Source organism: Stegostoma tigrinum, chromosome 19, assembly GCF_030684315.1.
Source record: "Stegostoma tigrinum isolate sSteTig4 chromosome 19, sSteTig4.hap1, whole genome shotgun sequence".
Taxonomy (NCBI): domain Eukaryota; kingdom Metazoa; phylum Chordata; class Chondrichthyes; order Orectolobiformes; family Stegostomatidae; genus Stegostoma; species Stegostoma tigrinum.
Window position 1 is genome coordinate 59662734 of NC_081372.1, and position 19642 is coordinate 59682375.

General features: G+C 44.7%; 1 protein-coding gene across 1 annotated transcript in view; it reads right to left on the reverse strand.

Annotated features, from left to right (window-relative positions):
- LOC125461424 (transcriptional repressor CTCF-like) overlaps positions 1-19642 on the reverse strand; it is a 176808-nt gene that overhangs the window by 80838 nt on the left and 76328 nt on the right. Inside the window, exons 7-8 of the mRNA XM_059652880.1 lie at positions 18512-18661; positions 1095-1255 (exon numbers count right to left, since the gene is read on the reverse strand). Of these exons, the coding sequence (XP_059508863.1) occupies positions 1095-1255; positions 18512-18661 (311 nt within the window). The remainder of the gene's footprint in view (positions 1-1094; positions 1256-18511; positions 18662-19642) is intronic.

A 19642-nucleotide genomic window follows, 5' to 3' on the forward strand; every position in this document is an offset into this window, starting at 1 on the left:
GAAGGAGATAATAAAGTGTGAAACTGGATGAACACAGCAGGCCAAGCAGCATCTCAGGAGCACAAAAGCTAACGTTTCGGGCCTAGACCCTTCTGATGAAGGGTCTAGGCCTGAAACGTCAGCTTTGGAGCTCCTGAGATGCTGCTTGGCCTGCTGTGTTCATCCAGCTTTACACTTTATTATCTTGGATTCTCCAGCATCTGCAGTTCCCATTATCAGTGGTACAGAAGGACGTGGGTGTCCTGGTACATGAATCTCACACATTCTGGTGTGCAAGTACTGCAAGTGGAAAGTTATTGGAATGTTGCTACTTATTATAGTGGAAATGAAATATAAGTGGGAAGTTTTAGAGCAGCTGTATGGGCCTTTGAGACATCACAGCTGGAGTGCTATAACATGTTTTGGCCTCTATTTAAAAAGGATGTAATTACATTAGAAGCAATTAAGAGAACGTCGCTTGGGTTGTTCCTGGAAATTTCTGTTCCGATGGAAACATGTCGAACAGGTCAGGGCTGTTCCCAATGTTGCCCAATGATCATTTTTCCTTTAAATTTTCAAATTCGAAATATTCAAATTTCAAATTGGAAGCATCTAAAGCCACACTGAACAGGAACAATAACATAACCAAAACAACCAGTGATCTTGATCAGGGCCAGAGCAGTATAAAACCAAGCCTATGATTTTTGTACAACACATCTGAATTCATCAGTCAAAATCAGAAATGTCCTCCAGCGACTCAGTGTTCTTGGGTGGAGAAAAAACAGCTGCGCTCCTGCTCTTTTTCTCCATCCATCAACCATCTGGTAAGAGATGTCTTCGGCAATCATTTGCTAATGAGTGTGATTACCCACCTCAGAAATCAGGTCAGGGGAGAACGGATACCTCTGCAGTTGAATAATCTGATAGTTTGATCACTCCATCAAAATAGGTTCAGATTTATTTTCTGGCTAAACAGGTTACATTACAAATTGATAACACACGCTGTCACTCCATGGTAACAGAAGGTGCGAATTCAGAAATTGGTTTGGGATGCCAGCACTAAACAAAACATAAAGTTGGAGTAGACAATACCTTCAAACTCTTCAGCAGTGTACCTGTTTACATGCATAATCACACTGGTCACACTTGAAACGCTTCTCATTCCTGTGTGTCTTTTGGTGTTGGATGAGTGCATAACGTTCATGGAAAGTAGCTTCACAGTAACGACACTTCATGCTCGAGCTTGTGTAGGAATGCTGCTTTCGTAAATGGACACCTTAAGTTGCAGATACAAGTGACAATTTTTAAGAAGCTGGTGAAAAATGCAGTTTCAATTAGTTACTTATTATCCTGAGCAACTTCAAAAAGAGACTGGTGTAGATTAAGAAAATGAGAAGTAGATATAAGCTATTCAGCCCCTCAAGGCAACTCTGCCATTCAGTAAGATTATAGTTGAATGAAACTGTCCCCTAGTTCTAGATTGCCCTCCAAAGGGAAACAGCAGTATCTCAGTATCGACCCTCTCAAAGCCCTCAGAATCCTACATATCACATCCTTGTAAACTCCAATGTTTCGGGTGAAAGCTGGACTATTATTTATTTTTTTGCTTTGTTTCATATCTTTGATAAAATGCAGGTGCAATGAAACAGGCCAATTGCCCAGGCTGCCTCTGCATCCAGCAGCCTCTGGCTTCATTCAAGTGCGGCCATTCACATCCCCCATTTTCATCCTACTCCTGTCACACCAGAACAACTCTGCACTTATTGGGCATTTTCAGATTGGGTTAATGTAGCTAGGATTTGCCTGAATCTGTGCTCTTGAGTCAGGATCAAAAGTTCAGGCCTTAGTTGCAGCTTTATTATGAGGTAAACTGAATGGCAAATGACAAATCATCTAAAATTCAGAAAAGATAAAACAATCTAGCATTTAAAGGAGCTGACACGATGCAAGATCACCACTGAAACACACTATATCAAGACTATTTCCACATTATCATTGAAACTGTTTTTTTCTCTTTTTCCAAGAGCAGACTGATGGAATGGTATCAGAGATGACAGGAACTGCTGATGCTGGAGAATCCAAGATAACAAGATGTGGAGCTGGATGAACACAGCAGGCCAAGCAGCTTCTTAGGAGCGGTGATTGGTTTGGGTTATATTTATCTTAATTTGGGTGCACAGGACATACCTAGGCAACTGTGCATTGTTGGGTAGAGGCCAGTAGCTGCAGTGGAACAGATTTCCTCACCCATGTTTAACCTTGTGCCATGAGGCATCATGGGGTCCAGAGCCAATAGTGAGAACTGCCAGGGTAGCTCCCCCGATTGCATACACAGTGCCGGCACCTCTGCCCTGTCCTTGGTGCAGGACATACACAGGGATGGTGATGATGGTGTCTGGGATATTACCTGTAAGTGTGACTATGTCTGCCTGATGTTTGATTTCACAAGAGATTTGGGCACCAAATGTCCACAAAGAGGAGTCTGCAGGCTGGACAAAGCTATTGTTGCCATTGTCATTTCTGGTGTCTAGGCTGATACAATGTGGTCCATCTAGTTTCATTTCTTTGTTGAGACTTTGTAGCGATTGATACCATTGAGTGACTTGCTAGGCTACTTCTGAAGGTAGTTAAGAATCAACCATATTGCTGTGGGTCTGGAGTCACATGTAGCCAGATCAGGTTTAGTGAACCAGATGAGTTTTTCTGACAAACCATGGTCATTGGTAGATTCTTAATTCTGGATACTTTATGGAATTCAAACTCCACGGTCTGCTGTGGTGGGATTTAAATCCAGGTTCATCAGCTGAGTTTCTGGATTAAAGGTTTAGCGATAATCGTGGTCTCAACCATTAATAGAATCCCCACTGTGTGGAAACAGGCCCTTTGGCCCAACAAGTCACCTCCATCTACTACAGTTGTGACACTATTTAACTGGGAATAATGTGCTGATAATCATGCCCCACTATTTCAAAAGTCATCACAAAATGTACAAAAATCCCAACAAGACATTAAACTCACTATGCCTGACCAACTCTTACAAAGAACAAAAGTAAACCTCATCAAGTTTCTTCAAAAATAGCAAAAAAACCCTCTTTTTATTCTAAAACACTGTTAACCTGAAAAGTGAAAAAGAATTGATAATTTACAGAACATAAGCAATATCTCTTCAACCTAAACAAACTCAAACACGTAAACGAATTTCCAAACAAAAAAGGCCATAAGTTGTAAAGCATTTTTTCTCTTGTACAATTCTTTTGATCTTTGCAACAATGTCTGTATGGTGATGGTCATCCTTCAGTTCGATATCTGATCAGGTGAATATAGATTTTTCGTTGTGTGAATTTTTTTGTTTAAACTTTCTTCAGTTTTCTTTTTCCCCGCATTGAGAAAGAAAGCGTTTTGATGGTGTTCTGTCTATAGGCTATGAATGCTTTTCACTCTGCTGCTCTTGGCACTTACAGTAACACTACAGCTCAACCACAGAACTGTTGTCAGGCAGAAGTCAGAAATGTGAAAGTTTCTTGGTCTAATCAATGATTTCCTCTTTTTTGGCTTTCAGAAAGCAACACTGCATTGCCCAAATCAACAATATGTGATCAGAGATTATGGGAACTGCAGATGCTGAAGAATCCGAGATAACAAGGTGTAGAGCTAGATGAACACAGCAGGCCGAGCAGGAAAGCTGATGTTTCGGGTTTTCTGAATAAGGGTCTAGGCCCGAAATGTCAGCTTTTGTGCTCCTAAGATGCTGCTTGGCCTGCTGTGTGCATCTAGCTCCACACTGTTATCAACAATATGTGACACTTGTTTTTCAAATTTCAAAATTTTTCAATTATAGCTATCCAACTTCCTTTTCAATTTATTTTTGTGCGTTTTCTCCCTTTAAACCAATCCCTTTCAATTTTCCTTGACGCATGGCTTAGGGACTACTAAGCACTATATACAGCTTGTCAATTCAATGGCTCTCACCAACCTCATTGTCCCAAAGTGCTAACCGTTCACACTCACTCACTGGCCATCTCACCATCTCCCTGTTTATGCATCATCATTAGCTGACCTTCAATCACTTCCACTGAATCTCTCACTTTCTCACACTGCAGGAATGACTGGCCCCGATTGTGGTCCGAGTCCAGCTGGAAGGCAGCAGGCATCATGTTCCTCCCTCTCTGAGTAGAAGATTCTCAGATTGGCTGGACAGAAGCATGATGGCTCATACTGGGCCAATGACAGATCAACCTACGTTTCACTGGGTTATGTAGCATGGCTCTCCCATTAACAACGGTAACACTGCATTTTTGATCTGCACAAGCCTTTATTCTTTTTAGACAATCAATTACCCCCATTCTCATGCAGGCTCCAACAGCAACCAGTCCAATTAAAGAGACAATGCTGGTGGCCCTCATCTCTAGCTGAAGGAAGCCACTGAACCATCGGAGGATGCAGGCAAGTTTTCAGCTCCAACCTCTGGCAGAGAAGTGACTTTTACCTTGATAGGTCTAATGGTCTAGATTAGACATGGGAGCACAACTTTCTGAGCACATCAATGACACATCTCTACAGCTGGTTGAGAAAGAAACAAACAGTCAAGTTGCTGGAACTCAGCCAGCTCCTCGGTACCAGGCATCTTCTAAGCTCCAGATAGATGATGCTACGGTCTCATCCATTAATAGAATCCCCACTGTGTGGAGACAGGCCCTTTGGCCCAATACGTCCACACAGATCCTGAGAACATCCCACCCAGACCCATCCCCCTATAACCCACCTAATCTACACATCCCTGAACATTATGGACAATTTAGCATGGCCAATCCACCCAGCCTGCACATCTTTGCATTGTGGGAGGAAACCAGAGCATCAGGAGGAAACCCATGCAGACACAGGAAGAATGTGCAAACTCCACACAGTCACCCAAGACTGGAGTTGAACCTAGGTTCCTGGTGTTGTGAGGCAGCAGTGTTAACCACTGAGCCACCGTGCTGCCCCAAAAATAATTGAATTATGATTTTATTAAAATGCTCAGATAGGTATGGGAACTGCATGCAGATTTTTTCAGATGATAAGCTGAGCCCAACATTTTCAGTACTGTACTGGTTCCAGCATGTATGTCTGGCTGTCTCCATGGACAGGGTGGCGACTGCTGTGGACAGTCAGGGTCAGTACTTACTACAACTGTGTTTAGACCTGCAATGTTTCATTTAAGCCAAATGTGCTCAGTACCAATGGCCAGGCAATAGGGGGACAAAGAACATAATCTCACTTCAGGGAACCCTTTTACAGGCAGTGATGCCAGCATAGGAAGTGCAGACACAGACAAGACTACCTAGAAACTTTATAGCAGAATGCTTCATAGGAGCCCCTCTATTTCCTATTGCAAAGCCAGCAGAAGTTCAAGCTGAGGTTAGTGACCATGCAAATGAATGGAAAACTATCAGTAAGCCCCGTCCTACAGGCCAAAGAGCATCAAGGGACAACGACCCAAGTCTTCCGGGCCAACAGGACCAATCATAAAGCAAGTCCCCTCCAACTGTGGAAGTCAGGACTGCACTCAGATTTAGTGGCAGGCACAGGAAGAAAAAAGGTCACGAGAGTGGCATGACTGACACATCACTGTAAATAATTACACTTTTGAAAATACATGTTCACTTGTATTGTTAAAATATCTGCTCTAGTGTAATTTTCACTGATGGATGCGGTTAAGTCACACTCATGTGAGAGGCAAGCAGCCTCTTCAGAAATTCCAAGGATGAATGAAATTACAGTAGTCAAGCACTGCTCATCCCTCACAAGCAACTGACTCCTTGACTGCAGATAGCATCAGTTGTCAGGGAACAGCCATGGCACTGCACCTTTTACTGGGACCAACACTGAAGCTAAACAGGAAGTGCAGGGATTGTGCTGCAAACCCTTCCACCCATCTTGTGAGTGAGAGGACAGAATCAGTGATGACTGCAGACATTTCTGGAGAGAAGGTTTCACTCTGTTTTTCAAAAATAAATCACATTACCAATCAAGGCAACAAGATGTACAATCAGCAGTCACAAGTCTCCTTTCCCTCATAGCCCATTGGTCTGAGAAAAGATAGAACAGGCACTGCCTCTCACAGGTTCAAAGCTGTTCGAACAGAATTCTCAAGCATTTCAGGGTAACTCAGCAGTCTATGCACATTGTGAATTGAAGGATTACCATGAGACCAAGAGACGATTCCTCTCAATTTGCTGGTTATTATGAGGAACTTTTCACAAAACACTCAGTTATAATTTGCTCACTGAAGCCTTTCCAGCTACCTGATCTGACTGCCATGTAATGTTAGCTCACTATCTCACTGACCGCTGCTTTTTCCCTAATGGTCAGTAAGACGTAACATGTAGACACTCGAAAGTGGAACCAGCCAAAGATATCAATGGATAATCAAAGAGATAATGAGATATTTATTCGCAACAGAAAAGATCAAAGGCTGCAAAACTACCGTCTTCATCTTCTGCACTATGCATGAACTGATTGCCAGATTACCTACAGAATGTGAACAATTTTACAAAGACCAATCTTAGCATCTGCAGTTCGTGCTATCTCATTCATTCTGTCAATGGCTTTCAATGAGATTATCTCTGGCTTCTCAGGCTTGATGATGCATTGCTTTCTCAATGAATTGGTTTTGGATATCTTCAGCCTAAGAATGTTAATTACTGTTGATCCCTCATTATGTCTCCATCCAGGACATCTCGGCTCCAGTTGTGAAGCACACAGTAAGCACCAGTGACACGGCAAACCCTTTCTGGGTTTTAATGCCAGGCCCTGCTGGAGCAGTCCCAGCTTTGAAACATCATATTAGGAATGCTTATGGTCCGTATTCTATGACCCTGGTGCAAGTCTCAGCAGTGCTGTATCCTCACTCTGCATCAACTTGAAGTATTTAAAATGGTGTCAAGAGCTAAGTTTAGGAGGTATACCATTTATTGCCTAGCAGCCAATTTTACATTGCTTGGGTTCTTGGAAGGACACTGAAATCCATGAGTTCTCCATCATAAAAGAGTCAAGGCCTTTCAGTTTATCTGGTGCAGACCTTCAAAATTCAGCATCAATGGGAATGGAATCTTTTTGTCTGTTGATAAACTCTGCAGGTTGGTAATGAGGCATTGTCAAAGCAAACTGGTGCAGTCAATAGCATCCTGCACCTGGGTGAAGCCAACAATCGTTGAGAACCCTACTGCTCGAGCCGCTTTACATTTTTCATAAAGGGCGAACGATAGCCGTGATCTGGAGTAAAATGGTATCAGTTACATTCCAATGGATTTGTGGTTTGAGAACTGGGTGATGCCACACAGATCCCCAGCTGCTCCTTGAAATGAGCAAATGCAAGAAAATGCAGTACAGCTGTTAACAACAGTCATTGGGATGGAACTGTCCTTCTGAGCACAAGTCTTCTTCCAGCAGATTACATAGTTTGGTGCTCATAGTCCAGGTATCCTTAATCAGCGCTTGATATGTCTATCAGCGAGTTGAAGAAAATTACAGTGAGGCTTATAAATCTATACATGTGCCTGTGGTTCAAAGTGTTAAAGGGTTGAAGTGACGTGCAAGCTACTTCGAAAGCAAGCATGGTGATGTGATGAGGTTGGCGGTTTGCCAATCATGGCTGGTTGGACGATAGGTCAAGGAAGATGATGTCCATTGAGCATACGAAAAAAAAGCTGCATGATGGCCAACACAAGAATTCAATGATCAATGGCCAACACAAGCGTTCAATGATCAATGGCCAACACAAGCATTCAATGATCAATGGCCAACACAAGCATTCAATGATCAATGGCCAATACAAGCATTCAATGATCAATGGCCAATACAAGCATTCAATGATCAATGGCCAATACAAGCATTCAATGATCAATGGCCAATACAAGCATTCAATGATCTGTAGTCACTGGATATCCCTCTGATTTACATGTTCTGAGCATCCACAGTCTAGTTTCTCAGGGAAAGAGAGAATTTAAGCGATGAACAAACAGGGATGCTGATGTATTAATGAGGGGCAAGCACATAGCAATTAGGTAATTGTAACTCAACTGTGAAATTCTGAAGATGTCAATTAAGGCTTAGGATAAAAACACCATGCGGTCAACTGTGTTAAAGACAGTAGATAAATCAATAATGATGAGAAGGAATAGTTTCCCATGATCATTGACATATGGATGTCATTCATGCTTTGCAGGATGAGGGATTCAGTGCTGTGGCAGGGACTGGGGCCTGACTGGATTGATTCAAACACCAATTCCCAGAAGAAATGAGCACAAATACAAAGGCAACAACATGTTCAAACATCTTGGGAGTTGAAGATGGGAGATAGTTTGCAAATACAGAAGGTTGAATTTTTGGAGACAGCTGATGACAGCAGATTTAAAAGGAACGGAAACAGAACTGAGGAAAGAGCCAGCCTATGGAAGGGTCACTGGGCTCGAAACATTAACTCTGATTTCTCTCCACAGATGCTGCCAGACCTGCTGAGCTTTTCCAGCAATTTCTGTTTTGATTGTGTTTGAGAACCATGAAAACAATCTGAACACAAATGAATTTTACAGGAAATAGGTTCAAAGGAACAGAAAAGGCCTCATGCACATGATGTGTTTGGGGATTCCATTAGGGGAGAACAAAAAGGAACAAAAGAAAGATGAGAGTTCAGGCCTAGGTTTTTATCTAGTGGGATAGGAGAAAAAATAAATAAAGCTGATTAGGTATTCTCAATTTTAGAGACAGAGGCCCATGAACTCAACATAGAAGGTACAGGAAGAGGTTTAAGAAGACTGTAAAGTGAAGGTGGTGGTTATATTTCCGGTCTATAGTGATGCTGAGCAATTTTGACGGAGGACAGAAATGTCACCAAAATGCACCTACACCCAATGAGAGAAATGGACTGCTACAGGACAGTGGTTAAACTACAGTTAACACTAGTACATAAACTTAGGCACAACAGTTAACACTTGGACAGGAATTTAGTCACAGATGTGATAGCAATAAGGAGAAGTGGTGAGGCGGCAGTGCACGGTATGGGGGATCAGCTTGAGTGAGCAGAAGATAACAATAAGGAGCGATTAAGGACCAGCTAAAACTGGATCCGGGAAACACTTGGGGCTAACTAGGTGAAAGGTGAGGAGTATGTGGCCACAGGCAGCTATGGCACATGCGTAGTAGAGAATACTAAAAGCCAGAGCTGAACTACAGATGGGGATGCCCACTTAGGGAGGCCCGAGGGAATACAAACATTGGCACCTGAATACATAATGAATGGGATGTATAAAAGAAGACTGCAAACTCTGTATCAGGGTCTCTCTGGTTCTCCGGGGGCACCCGACTCTGCAGACTCACAATAAAAGAACTTGTTTCCACGACTTTGTCTCCAGTAGTTCTGTGATTGTGAGCACGGGTGTTTTGATAAATCTCACAAATTTGGGGGCTCGTTCGGGATCGCCACTCCGAGACGTCCGACGGTGGGTCTAGGAAGAGGGGGAGGTGCATCCCGCTGAGTTCAGTGGTCCCTGAAGTCCTGGCCCGACGTTGGGCGGTCTGAGCGAGTGAAATCTGGACAGGAGACTCTGGAAACAAGTGGTGGTAGGACATCGATAGCGTGCTGCGATCGAGCAATTCTTGTGCACAAGGCCCGGGTAAGAAAGAAAGACTATTAAGTACTACTCGGGCGATCGGGGGAACGTCTGCTGAAGAGCGGTCGGCAGGGTCTGGGTAACAAGACCCAGGGGAATCAGGCGCGGGAAGGACAAGGTGCATCTGGGGCAGCTCACCCAATAGTCCGTGGGTTGAGGGCTGTGGGAAGTCGGCAAAGACTTCAGGGTACCGGTACCTGGGAAGAAGTAGACATGGGAAACACGTGCTCGAAACCCCGAGGGGGGAAGGAAGAGAAGGACTTTAAGGGAGAGCGCCCCGTGATCCCGCCTGATAGTCCGTTAGGGCGGCAGCTAAGGAATTGGGACACAGGACGGACGAAGGGAAAAAGTAAGGAAGTTATGATAAAATACTGTTATTCTGAATGGCCAAAAAACCCTGATCCGCGGACCCTCAGTATGGTGGCCACGCTTGGGGTCCGACAAGGATTGGGTTAGTCAGAACTTGAATGTCTTTGTGAGTCAAAGGAGTCCTCCTAATCCAGAGGAGCAGGACTATGCAAGGTGTTGGATACCGACAGCAAAGTTATTTAAAATGAATGAAAACAAAGAGGAGAACTCGAGCGCTCCCACGTGGAACCCCCTTGATCACCTGCCTCCACCCTACCAGCAGCCCATCATGGTCTGGGGGCCGCGGGTGTGGAAACGGCGGGGAACGTAGACCCGAACGTACCTAGCAATGAAGGGGAATACGACCTAAGGGAGGATGGGGATGATCAGTCAAAGGGAAACGTCTCGGAAGACCTTCCTGATGAGAGGCTTCAGAAACAAGGCAGGGGACAGAGGAGGTGAAGAATCTTTTAGAGGACCCCTTAGGGTTGGCTGAACAATTTGATCAGTTTCTGGGGCCTACTATTTACACCTGGGACGAGATGCAAGCTATAACGGGGACCCTGTTCACCTCGGAGGAAAGGCAGATGATCCGGCAAGGTGGAATGAGGATATGGGAAAAGGACCACCCGCCCCAGCAGGAGCACCTTGGGGTATTACCTGAGGCGAAGTTCCCCGTGATGTGACCCGATTGGGATAAGCAACAGGAAGGGAGGAGGCGAAACATGCAGGATCTTCGGGAGCTCATAGTAAAAGGGTTAAAAGACTCAGTACCGAAGGGTCAGAATTTCGAGCGAGCCTTCAAGAGTAGACAGATGAAAGAGGAAGCTCCGGCTGTCTTTTTACAGAGACTACGGAAAAATATATAACAATACTCGGGCGTAGACCCAAACTCTGAGCCGGGACAACAACTGCTGCGGGCGAATTTCGTTACCAAATCCTGGCCGGATATTAAACGAAAGTTGGAAAAATTGGAAGAGTGGAACGAAAAGTCGCTTGATCGATTATTCAAGGAGGCCCAGAAGGTTTATGTGAGGCGGGAGGACGAGCAGCAAAAGGGAAAGGCTAAAATGATGATGCAGGCAGTACAGCATGCCGTCGAGAAGAAATGGGAGAGAGAGAGAGAGGGCGGGAGGCCCTGAGACAAGAAGAGAATAAGCCCAGAGAGGATTGCAGGAATTGTCGGCTTACCCTTGCCTAGCAACCGGAGGGAAATAAGGAAGTTCCTGGGACTTGTTGGATATTGTTGTCTCTGGATAAATGAATATGCCCGGCGGGTCAAGTTCCTCTATGGCAAACTAGCCAGCGAAAAGACGGAGTTAGCCTGGAGTACGGAGGAACAGCAAAAATTCGGCCACTTAAAGGACAACTTGGTGAGTGCTCCAGTACTGGCTCTGCCCTCAGTTAACAAGCCTTTTTAACTTATTTGTGAATGTTGATGATGGAGTGGCCTTGGAGGTGTTGACTCAAACACGAGCGGGGCAGAAACAACCGGTGGCCTTCCTTTCGAAAGTACTAGATCCGGTGTCCCGAGGCTGGCCCGTATGTGTCCAGGCGATAGCAGCCACGGCTATCTTGGTTGAGGAAAGTCGGAAGCTCACCTTCAGTGGAAATCTAGTAGTATGTACTCCCCACACAGTCAGGACAATCCTGACCCAGAAATCCCATAGGTGGTTGACAGATTCGAGAATATTAAAATACGAAACGATCTTGATGGAAAAGGACGACTTGACCATAGTCACGGATAAAAACGCGAACCCCTCACAATTTCTATACCGGCCTGCGGCAGATGAAGAGTCGGGAGACTGGGAACATAACTGTTGCGACATCATTGGCTTACAAACTAAGAGCCGAAACGATCTGGATGAGGAACCCCTCACAGGAGGGTGCAGATGGTTCATAGACGGATCATCGTACTGCATGGAAGGAAAGAGGTACAGCGGATACGCGATAATCGATGGGATTGCGGGAACCGCAGTAGAATCAGGGCGCCTAGCCGGGAACTGGTCGGCACAGTCCTGTGAATTGTACGCCCTGATGAGAGCATCGGAGTTGTTGGACAACCAGGAAGGCACGATCTACACTGATTCAAAGTATGCATTTGGAGTAGTGCATACATTTGGCAAAATCTGGAAAGAGCGGGGGATGATAACGACAAGGGAGAGGGAGGTGGCCCATGAACAATTGCTTAAAAAGACCTTGGACGCACTCAAGAAAGAATAGCGGTAGTACATGTTCCAGGACATCAAAAGGGAAATTCACTGGAGGCCAGAGGGAACCGAATGGCCGACGAGAACGCCCGAAAGGCTGCGCAATCCGCGACGGTGCGAATGATGTCCCTGATCCCGTTGGGGGAAGGGGTAAAGAAGGTACCGCTGAAGGAGCTGGGAGCCAGACAAACAGCGGACGGGAAGTGGTGGCTTCCGGATGGTAGACAAATACTAAACCAGGAGGTAACCAGGCGACTGCTGCACGAATTGCACTCCTAGTCCCATTGGGGAACCCAGGCGTTATGTGACACCCTTTTACGAACTTGCATGTTCCGGCATATATACCTTGGCGAAACAAGCGGTGTCGGGATGTATAGTCTGCCAGAAAGTGAATAAAAAGGTGATGAGGGCACCGCCAAAAGGGGGACAGCCATTGGCAGTATGACCATTTCAATGAATACAGATGGACTTCACTGAACTCCCTAGAGCCCAGAGGTGGCGGTATATACTGGTGATAGTAGACCACTATACCCGATGGGTGGAGGCCTTCCCTGTCGCTAGTGCGACCGCCTAGGTGGTAGCTAAGATCCTCTTAGAACAGATAATCCCTAGGTACGGAATAGTAGAATCCATTGATTCAGATAGGGGAACACACTTTGCAGCAAAGGTGCATAAATTGAACTGTGGTACATTGGGGATTACCTGGAAATTGCACACCTCCTGGCAACCACAAAGTTCGGGAATGGTAGAGCAAATGAACACCACCTTAAAGGTACACATAAGGAAGCTGGTAGAGGAAACAAAACTCCCCTGGACTAAGTGTTTACCGCTAGCTCTGCTCAGAATACGCACTGCTCCCCGGAAGGATATAGGGGTGTCGCCGTATGAAATGGTTGTTTCGACTCCCCTAACTAGGAGGGGAGGAAGGGGTCCCCACCTTTGAAAGTAATGATGCGTTTCTAAGGAGCTATTTACTGGCAGTCTCTCGTTCACTTACAGAGCTTAAAACCAAAGGCTTGCTGGCACAGAGCCCTCCTCTGGATTTCCCCATCCACCCGATAAAGGCAGGAGATTGGGTCCTTGTCAAGTCGTGGAAAGAGGAGAAGTTACGGCCGCAGTGGTCTGGCCCATATCTAGTGTTGCTGACAACGGAAACAGCGATTCGAACAAAAGAAAAAGGGTGGACGCACGCGGCGCGGGTAAAGGGGCCAGTGGACCCATCAACCGAGGGAGAATGGGAAGTCCGAGCGGGGGACAATCCGTTGACATTGCGGATTAAGCGAAAAGGACGATGAAGGACAGTAACCAGTTCAAAATTGTATATCACAGTCTGGTTACTATATTGTACCTTGCGGTTTGCGGAAGCGGGTTTAATTATTTTACTACACTCTGTGCGAACTATGCTAGACAGAAGGGACAGACCAATTGTTGGGTATGTGCGGCCATCCCACATCATGGGGAGTCCGGAATCTCTCTTACCATTCTGCCTATGACTAGGGAGGAAGTAGGCGAGGTGCTGCAGTTCAACACCTCTGTAAGCGATACGTGGGAGTCGGGCGGGGGTACATGGAATTCCAGTTACGGGAATTGGTGGCCGCGTTGGGGTAGGTGGAAAGGGAGCAAGGGGAATTACAATTTCAAGGGATGGTTTCCCTGACCGGACCCAAGGGGCAATTGACGGTCTCAGAGTTACGCCACCTCAGGGACAGGTTAACTCAACGTGTTTCTGTAACTGGAATGTGAGCACCCCGTTCCAATTGGGGAACTCGTCCTGTAAAGTGTACCAAGTGGCCCACGAATGTAGCCTGCCCATCCCATTAAACAGGACATATTGGGTATGTGACACCAGAGCATATCCATACCTGCCCGGGGAACAACATGAACATCAGGGAGACCAGGGATCCGGCACAGAGCGGACCTTGCCACCTGAACAGAAGGGGTGGCATGGTTGTTGTTCCCTAGCCTACCTCGTCCCTCATGTACACATCCCGAAACAAGTCCCACGGACTAGAAAGGAACGGGGGAAGAAGAGGCGCAAACCCAGAAAGGTGACGGAGACTGACCGCTTGTTCTGGACCCTCTTTCCTCCTTATGGGACGGCTCGGGCAGGGGTAGAAATTCAACAGTTAGCTGCTTCCTTGGAGGAACTGGCCAATGGCACGGCCACAGCTCTAAGCGAGACGCAGACCCAGGTGCGGGCCCTCACTACTGAAATGATTGCCCTCAGATTAGTGGCCGTCCAAAACTGAACGGCCTTGGATTTTATACTCGCTGAGAAAGGGGGGACCCGCGCTCTGATAGGGAATGAATGTTGTATCTATGTCCCCGACAAGTCGCAAAACATTACTAACCTCTCCCAACATATTCGGGGTCAAATTGATAAAATACAAGAAGCGGGGAATAGGTATCGCAAGGAGGCAGGGTGGGAATGGGGCAGTTGGGGCTTGACTGAATGGGGTAATTGGTTGGTGAACCTATGATTATGGCCTAATCATAGTGGGAGGACTAATAATAGGCCTGACCATCCTGAAATGTCTATTGGCCCGTATGATGCTGGCCTCCCTGACCGACACGAGAATAGCACTATTTATGATGAAAACCCCAGACAGCGAGCATAATGACGATACCCAACGGAGAGAGATTAAATATATGCTGGCCAACTTAGAAAACAACTGAAGGAACGGGGAGGGAACGCTGAGGTGTAGTTTAACCAATAATGCGTGGCAAAAGAAAAAGGGTGGAATTGAGAGAAATGGAGTGCTATAGGAGTGATTAAACTAGAGTTAACACTAGTACATAAACTTAGGCACAACAGTTAACACTTGGACAGGAATTTAGTCACAGATGTGATAGCAATAAGGAGAAGTGGTGAGGCGGCAGTGCACGGTATGGGGGATCAGCTTGAGTGAGCAGAAGATAACAATAAGGAGCGATTAAGAACCAGCTAAAACCGGATCCGGGAAACACTTGGGGCTAACTAGGTGAAAGGTGAGGAGTATGTGGCCACAGGCAGCTATGGCACATGCGTAGTAGAGAATACTAAAAGCCAGAGCTGAACTACAGATGGGGACGCCCACTTAGGGAGGCCCGAGGGAATACAAACATTGGCGCCTGAATACATAATGAATGGGATGTACAAAAGAAGACTGCAAACTCTGTATCAGGGTCTCTCCGGTTCTCCGGGGGCACCCGACTCTGCAGACTCGCAATAAAAGAACTTGTTTCTATGACTTTGTCTCCAGTAGTTCTGCGATTGTGAGCACAGGTGTTTTGATAAATCTCACACCCAATGTCAGGGCTTTGCTTGTTTTGAAAAAATTCAGCGCATTGTGTGGGAAGCAATCAGAGCAACCACACAGAAAAGTGATTTTTACAAGGATTACAAAAAACTGATTCTGCCTAATGGCTAGTAGTAATATAAATACATTGGCTTGAATTTCTACATCTGTGTCGAGAGCAAAATCAGGGCAATTCTGGACTCCATGAACCCAACCAAGAAAAGGTCCCAAGACCCATGTCAATTGTACACCTACAAATGCATCAAGGCTATGCCAAAACACAGCTTTGGCAACAAAGTTGGCATCTCCCAGATTCAAGACACAACAAACTATTGTTACAACATTGTGTAGAGTAATCATGAATTGGAAGATAGGAATCTGGAATTTGTTTATAAAACAATGCTAAGGGAGAACAGCACATGGTTCCTTTAAGAGGTAAAGTGCTTTTCTAAGCTCAGAGATTTATCCAGGAAGAAATATGGGTCTGTATGCAACTGAAGATGTACAGCCAATTCTGAAATTGAAACCTGTATCAATTGGCTGTGTGATTGGAAACCTTAGGTTTGTTTTGATCTTTTGGCAACTAGCTGGAATCAGCCAATTAATTTAAATCAAGCACTTAGTGATTGAAAACCAATTTAATTTAAATCTGATGGTTCTGACATCCTCCATCCAATGCCATTATAAGAACATTGATAAGTCATTCAAGATGTATAAGGAGAAGGTTTTTGAAAATCAGTGTGAGCTTACCGCCATCTGAGAAATAAGCATCCAGCTCTCACAAGAAATCACTAATAAAGCAACATCTATCCATAAAAAGTACCATGTCACTTCTAGATAAGAGTCCTCACAAAAGACTTCACAGAGGAGGATACCCCTGATAGCCAGGTCAGTGGAAGAAAAGCATTTATGACTTGAGAACAGCTGAAGAAAGGCATGTAGACTTTGGGAGACTAAGTTTTAATATTTTCTTATTACTTGGGTTTATATAAATGAAGACTTGTGTTTATTGGAACTGCATACCAATAGAATTTAGCTCAGTTACAGCATAGTTAATAGTTAAGGATAATTGTTTGGCTTGTTAGTAATTTGTTACTTTTAGTAATTTGTTCACAGTTAGGGTTAAACAAATAAATTGCCACTTGTTACTGAAAAGTGAATATCAAGGATTTTCTTTCATTTAGCCTCCCCTTCTCTGTAACACTATACACACGTCACGCTGAGAGGGCCATGTCATGATGGGGTTCCATTCAATCAACGTGCAAGTCTTCTGCGATCATCAGTTTCAGTTGGACCTTTGCACACAGCAGCCTGGGGGCTGTCATCAACGTCAGTATCATTGAGAACTCTTGCAATTGCTGTGGTTGAGGGTCCAGATGTCTTGCAAGGATGGTTATTGGGAGACAAAAGATACCCACCGCGACCATGACTGCAGGCTTTGCTCTGCAACCCCCTGACTATGGCGGTATAGATACAATACAGTCCATTCTTTGATCACAGCTACGGTGGAGCAGATGATAAGCATGGTGATAATGAGACTCCGCAGCTTGAACCAGGATAAAGGGGCATTTCAATACACTCAGAGTGCACCTCATAACCTTAGCATGTTGTTCCCTGCGCAATTACAGCAGGAAACAAGGCAAAGCTGATGACCTGGGAGAGCAGAGGTATTTTTCACGGAGGGGGATGAGGACATTAAACAGGAGGTATATCACCTTGCTCATGTGCAGCAATGTCAAGCACTACAAACCAGGCAGAGATTAAATGGACAAAAAAAAATTTGCCAGAAAAGCTCAACAGGTCTGGCAGCATCCATGAAGGAAACAACAGAGTTTACATTTCAGGTCCGGTGGCCCTTCCTTAGAACTGTTCTGAGGGTCACCAGACCCGAAACATAAATTCTGTTTTGTTCCTTCACAGATGCTGCCAGGCCTGCTGAGCTATTCCAGCAGATTTGTTTTTGTTCCTGATTTACAGCATCTGCAGTTCTTTTGGTTTTTATTTAGAACTTAATGGACAATGTGCAGGTGAAAGGTGAACGCAGTGATTGTTCACTGACTATAAAACTATTGGTGCAGGACACGCAAGCAGTTTGTTTCTGTTCTGAGAAGCAAATGTAACTTCTGTTTGTTTGATTTCTGTTCAGTTTTGGTTATTGCAACTGAAAGTGAATGTTTTGAGACAACAACCAGCTTCCTTGTATGTGATGATCTCATTTTAAACAATGATAAGATTCTGGGCCACAGTTAACATTGGAGAAAGTGTACCAGTAAATTACAGTGTGTTGCAAGCTCAGGTGGGGCATGCGTCCTGGTGCTTAAACAGAGAATGGTGTAGGAACATACAGTTATACATGCAAGCAAGTGTCAGCAGTGAGAAACGTAAGTTTATGGCTGCTGTGCCAGAGTTGACAGTGAGTGTCAACTCCAAACTGCAAATGCAACTCCAGGTGCGTGGCTGGAGTTTAAAGATGGTGCTCATTCCAGGGAGGCCACCATAGTCCAGGATATCCTGGCAATGATAAGTACTTCCGCTATGGCAACTGGCAGAGGAATTGGGGTAGCATTGGGCAAAAGGGGATTGTTGGGTAGTTAATAAGGCACATTTGGGGCTCTCAGGCAAGAAATCTCACTAGGCTTTGAAACTCAACAACAGTGACATTTGGCCAAAATATGGTAAGAATAGGATAAATTAGTTTAAAACACATTTTTATGCATCTTCATACCTACAATTTCCTGGGGCAATTTAACTTTCCCAAGGATGCCTGGCCACTCCCTAAGTGTCATGGGACAATTTGTTAAAGTATTCCGGCTATTTTAGATCATCTCCCACAAAGCTAAATATCAATTCTAGACTGTACCTCCCAGTTGCAAGATCAGCTCTGACTGAAGGCAGCGACACTTCAACAAGGGCCAGGCTAGGAGGCAAGATATCCAGATACTGGTCTCTCATGCTTTTTAAAATGGAAAATTGACGCCGTTGTTAGAGCTTTCATTTTCATTGCCTCTAAACTTCCAAAACTAGCTCATCGTCTGGCTGACCTTACCTAAGTCACTTTTTCTTGCAATGATGGCATCACAGTGAGGACAGTGGTATTTGGGCACATTGTCAGTGTGTTTCTGCCGGATGTGCATTTTCATCGTCCCACTCTGCGTGAAATTAGCCTGGCATACATGGCACGTGTAAGGCTTCTCCCCTACAAAAATCAGAAATTACAAGCCTTGCCATTCAGCCCATTACTTATAAAAAAAACAATATTACAAAGCAAAACTCAATCACTGCTAATTGTTTTTAACAGCATTAGTTCATGGTAAACATTGAAATGACCATCTGTGGATAAGTTGATTTAAAGTAGCCATTACTAAATAAAGAACATAAGTAATTTAGATATGAATCTTTTGTAATTAGTCAACTTTAATTTCCACATCTGATACAAACAATGTGCATGTCTCCAAGTAAAGTGATTCAGAAGCATGAACTAAAGAAATCACTTATTATTGAAACAAATAAAATAGCCATGAAATTACCAAGTAAAGATTTCAGCATGTCAGAAATAGAGTTATTAAGTTCCATTTTAACATTGGAACATGTGATAGACAAATGTAGCAATGTACAGTTGAGGATATAAAAGGCTTTGGTCAGACCTGCATTTGGAATATCGTGAGTAGTTTTGGGTCTCGTATCTAAGAAAGGATGTGTTGGTCTTGGAGGGGATTCAGGAGAGGTTTACAAGAATGATCCCAGGGATGAAGGGCTTGTCATATGAGGAGTCTGGATCTGTAGTCAATGAAGTTTAGAAGGATGAGCAGAATGAAACCTACAGGAAACTGAAAGGCCTGGGCAGAGTGGACACAAAGGTGCTTCCACTTGTCAGAGAGAATAGGACCCATGGGCATTGCCTCAAAGTGAAGGGACAAAATGAGAAGAGGGGGAATTTCTTTAGCAGCGGGCTGTTAATCTGTAGAACCCACTGATACAGAGGGCTATGGAGGCCAAGTCATTGAATATATTTTAGACAGTGATAGATAAGTTCTTGGCTAGTAAGGGGATCAAGGATTATGGGGAGAAGGCAGGAGAATGGGATTGAAATACATATCATCCACAATTGAACAGCAGAACAGACTTGATGGGCTGAATGGTCTTATTCTGCTCCTATACCTTGTGGTCTTAGGCAAGA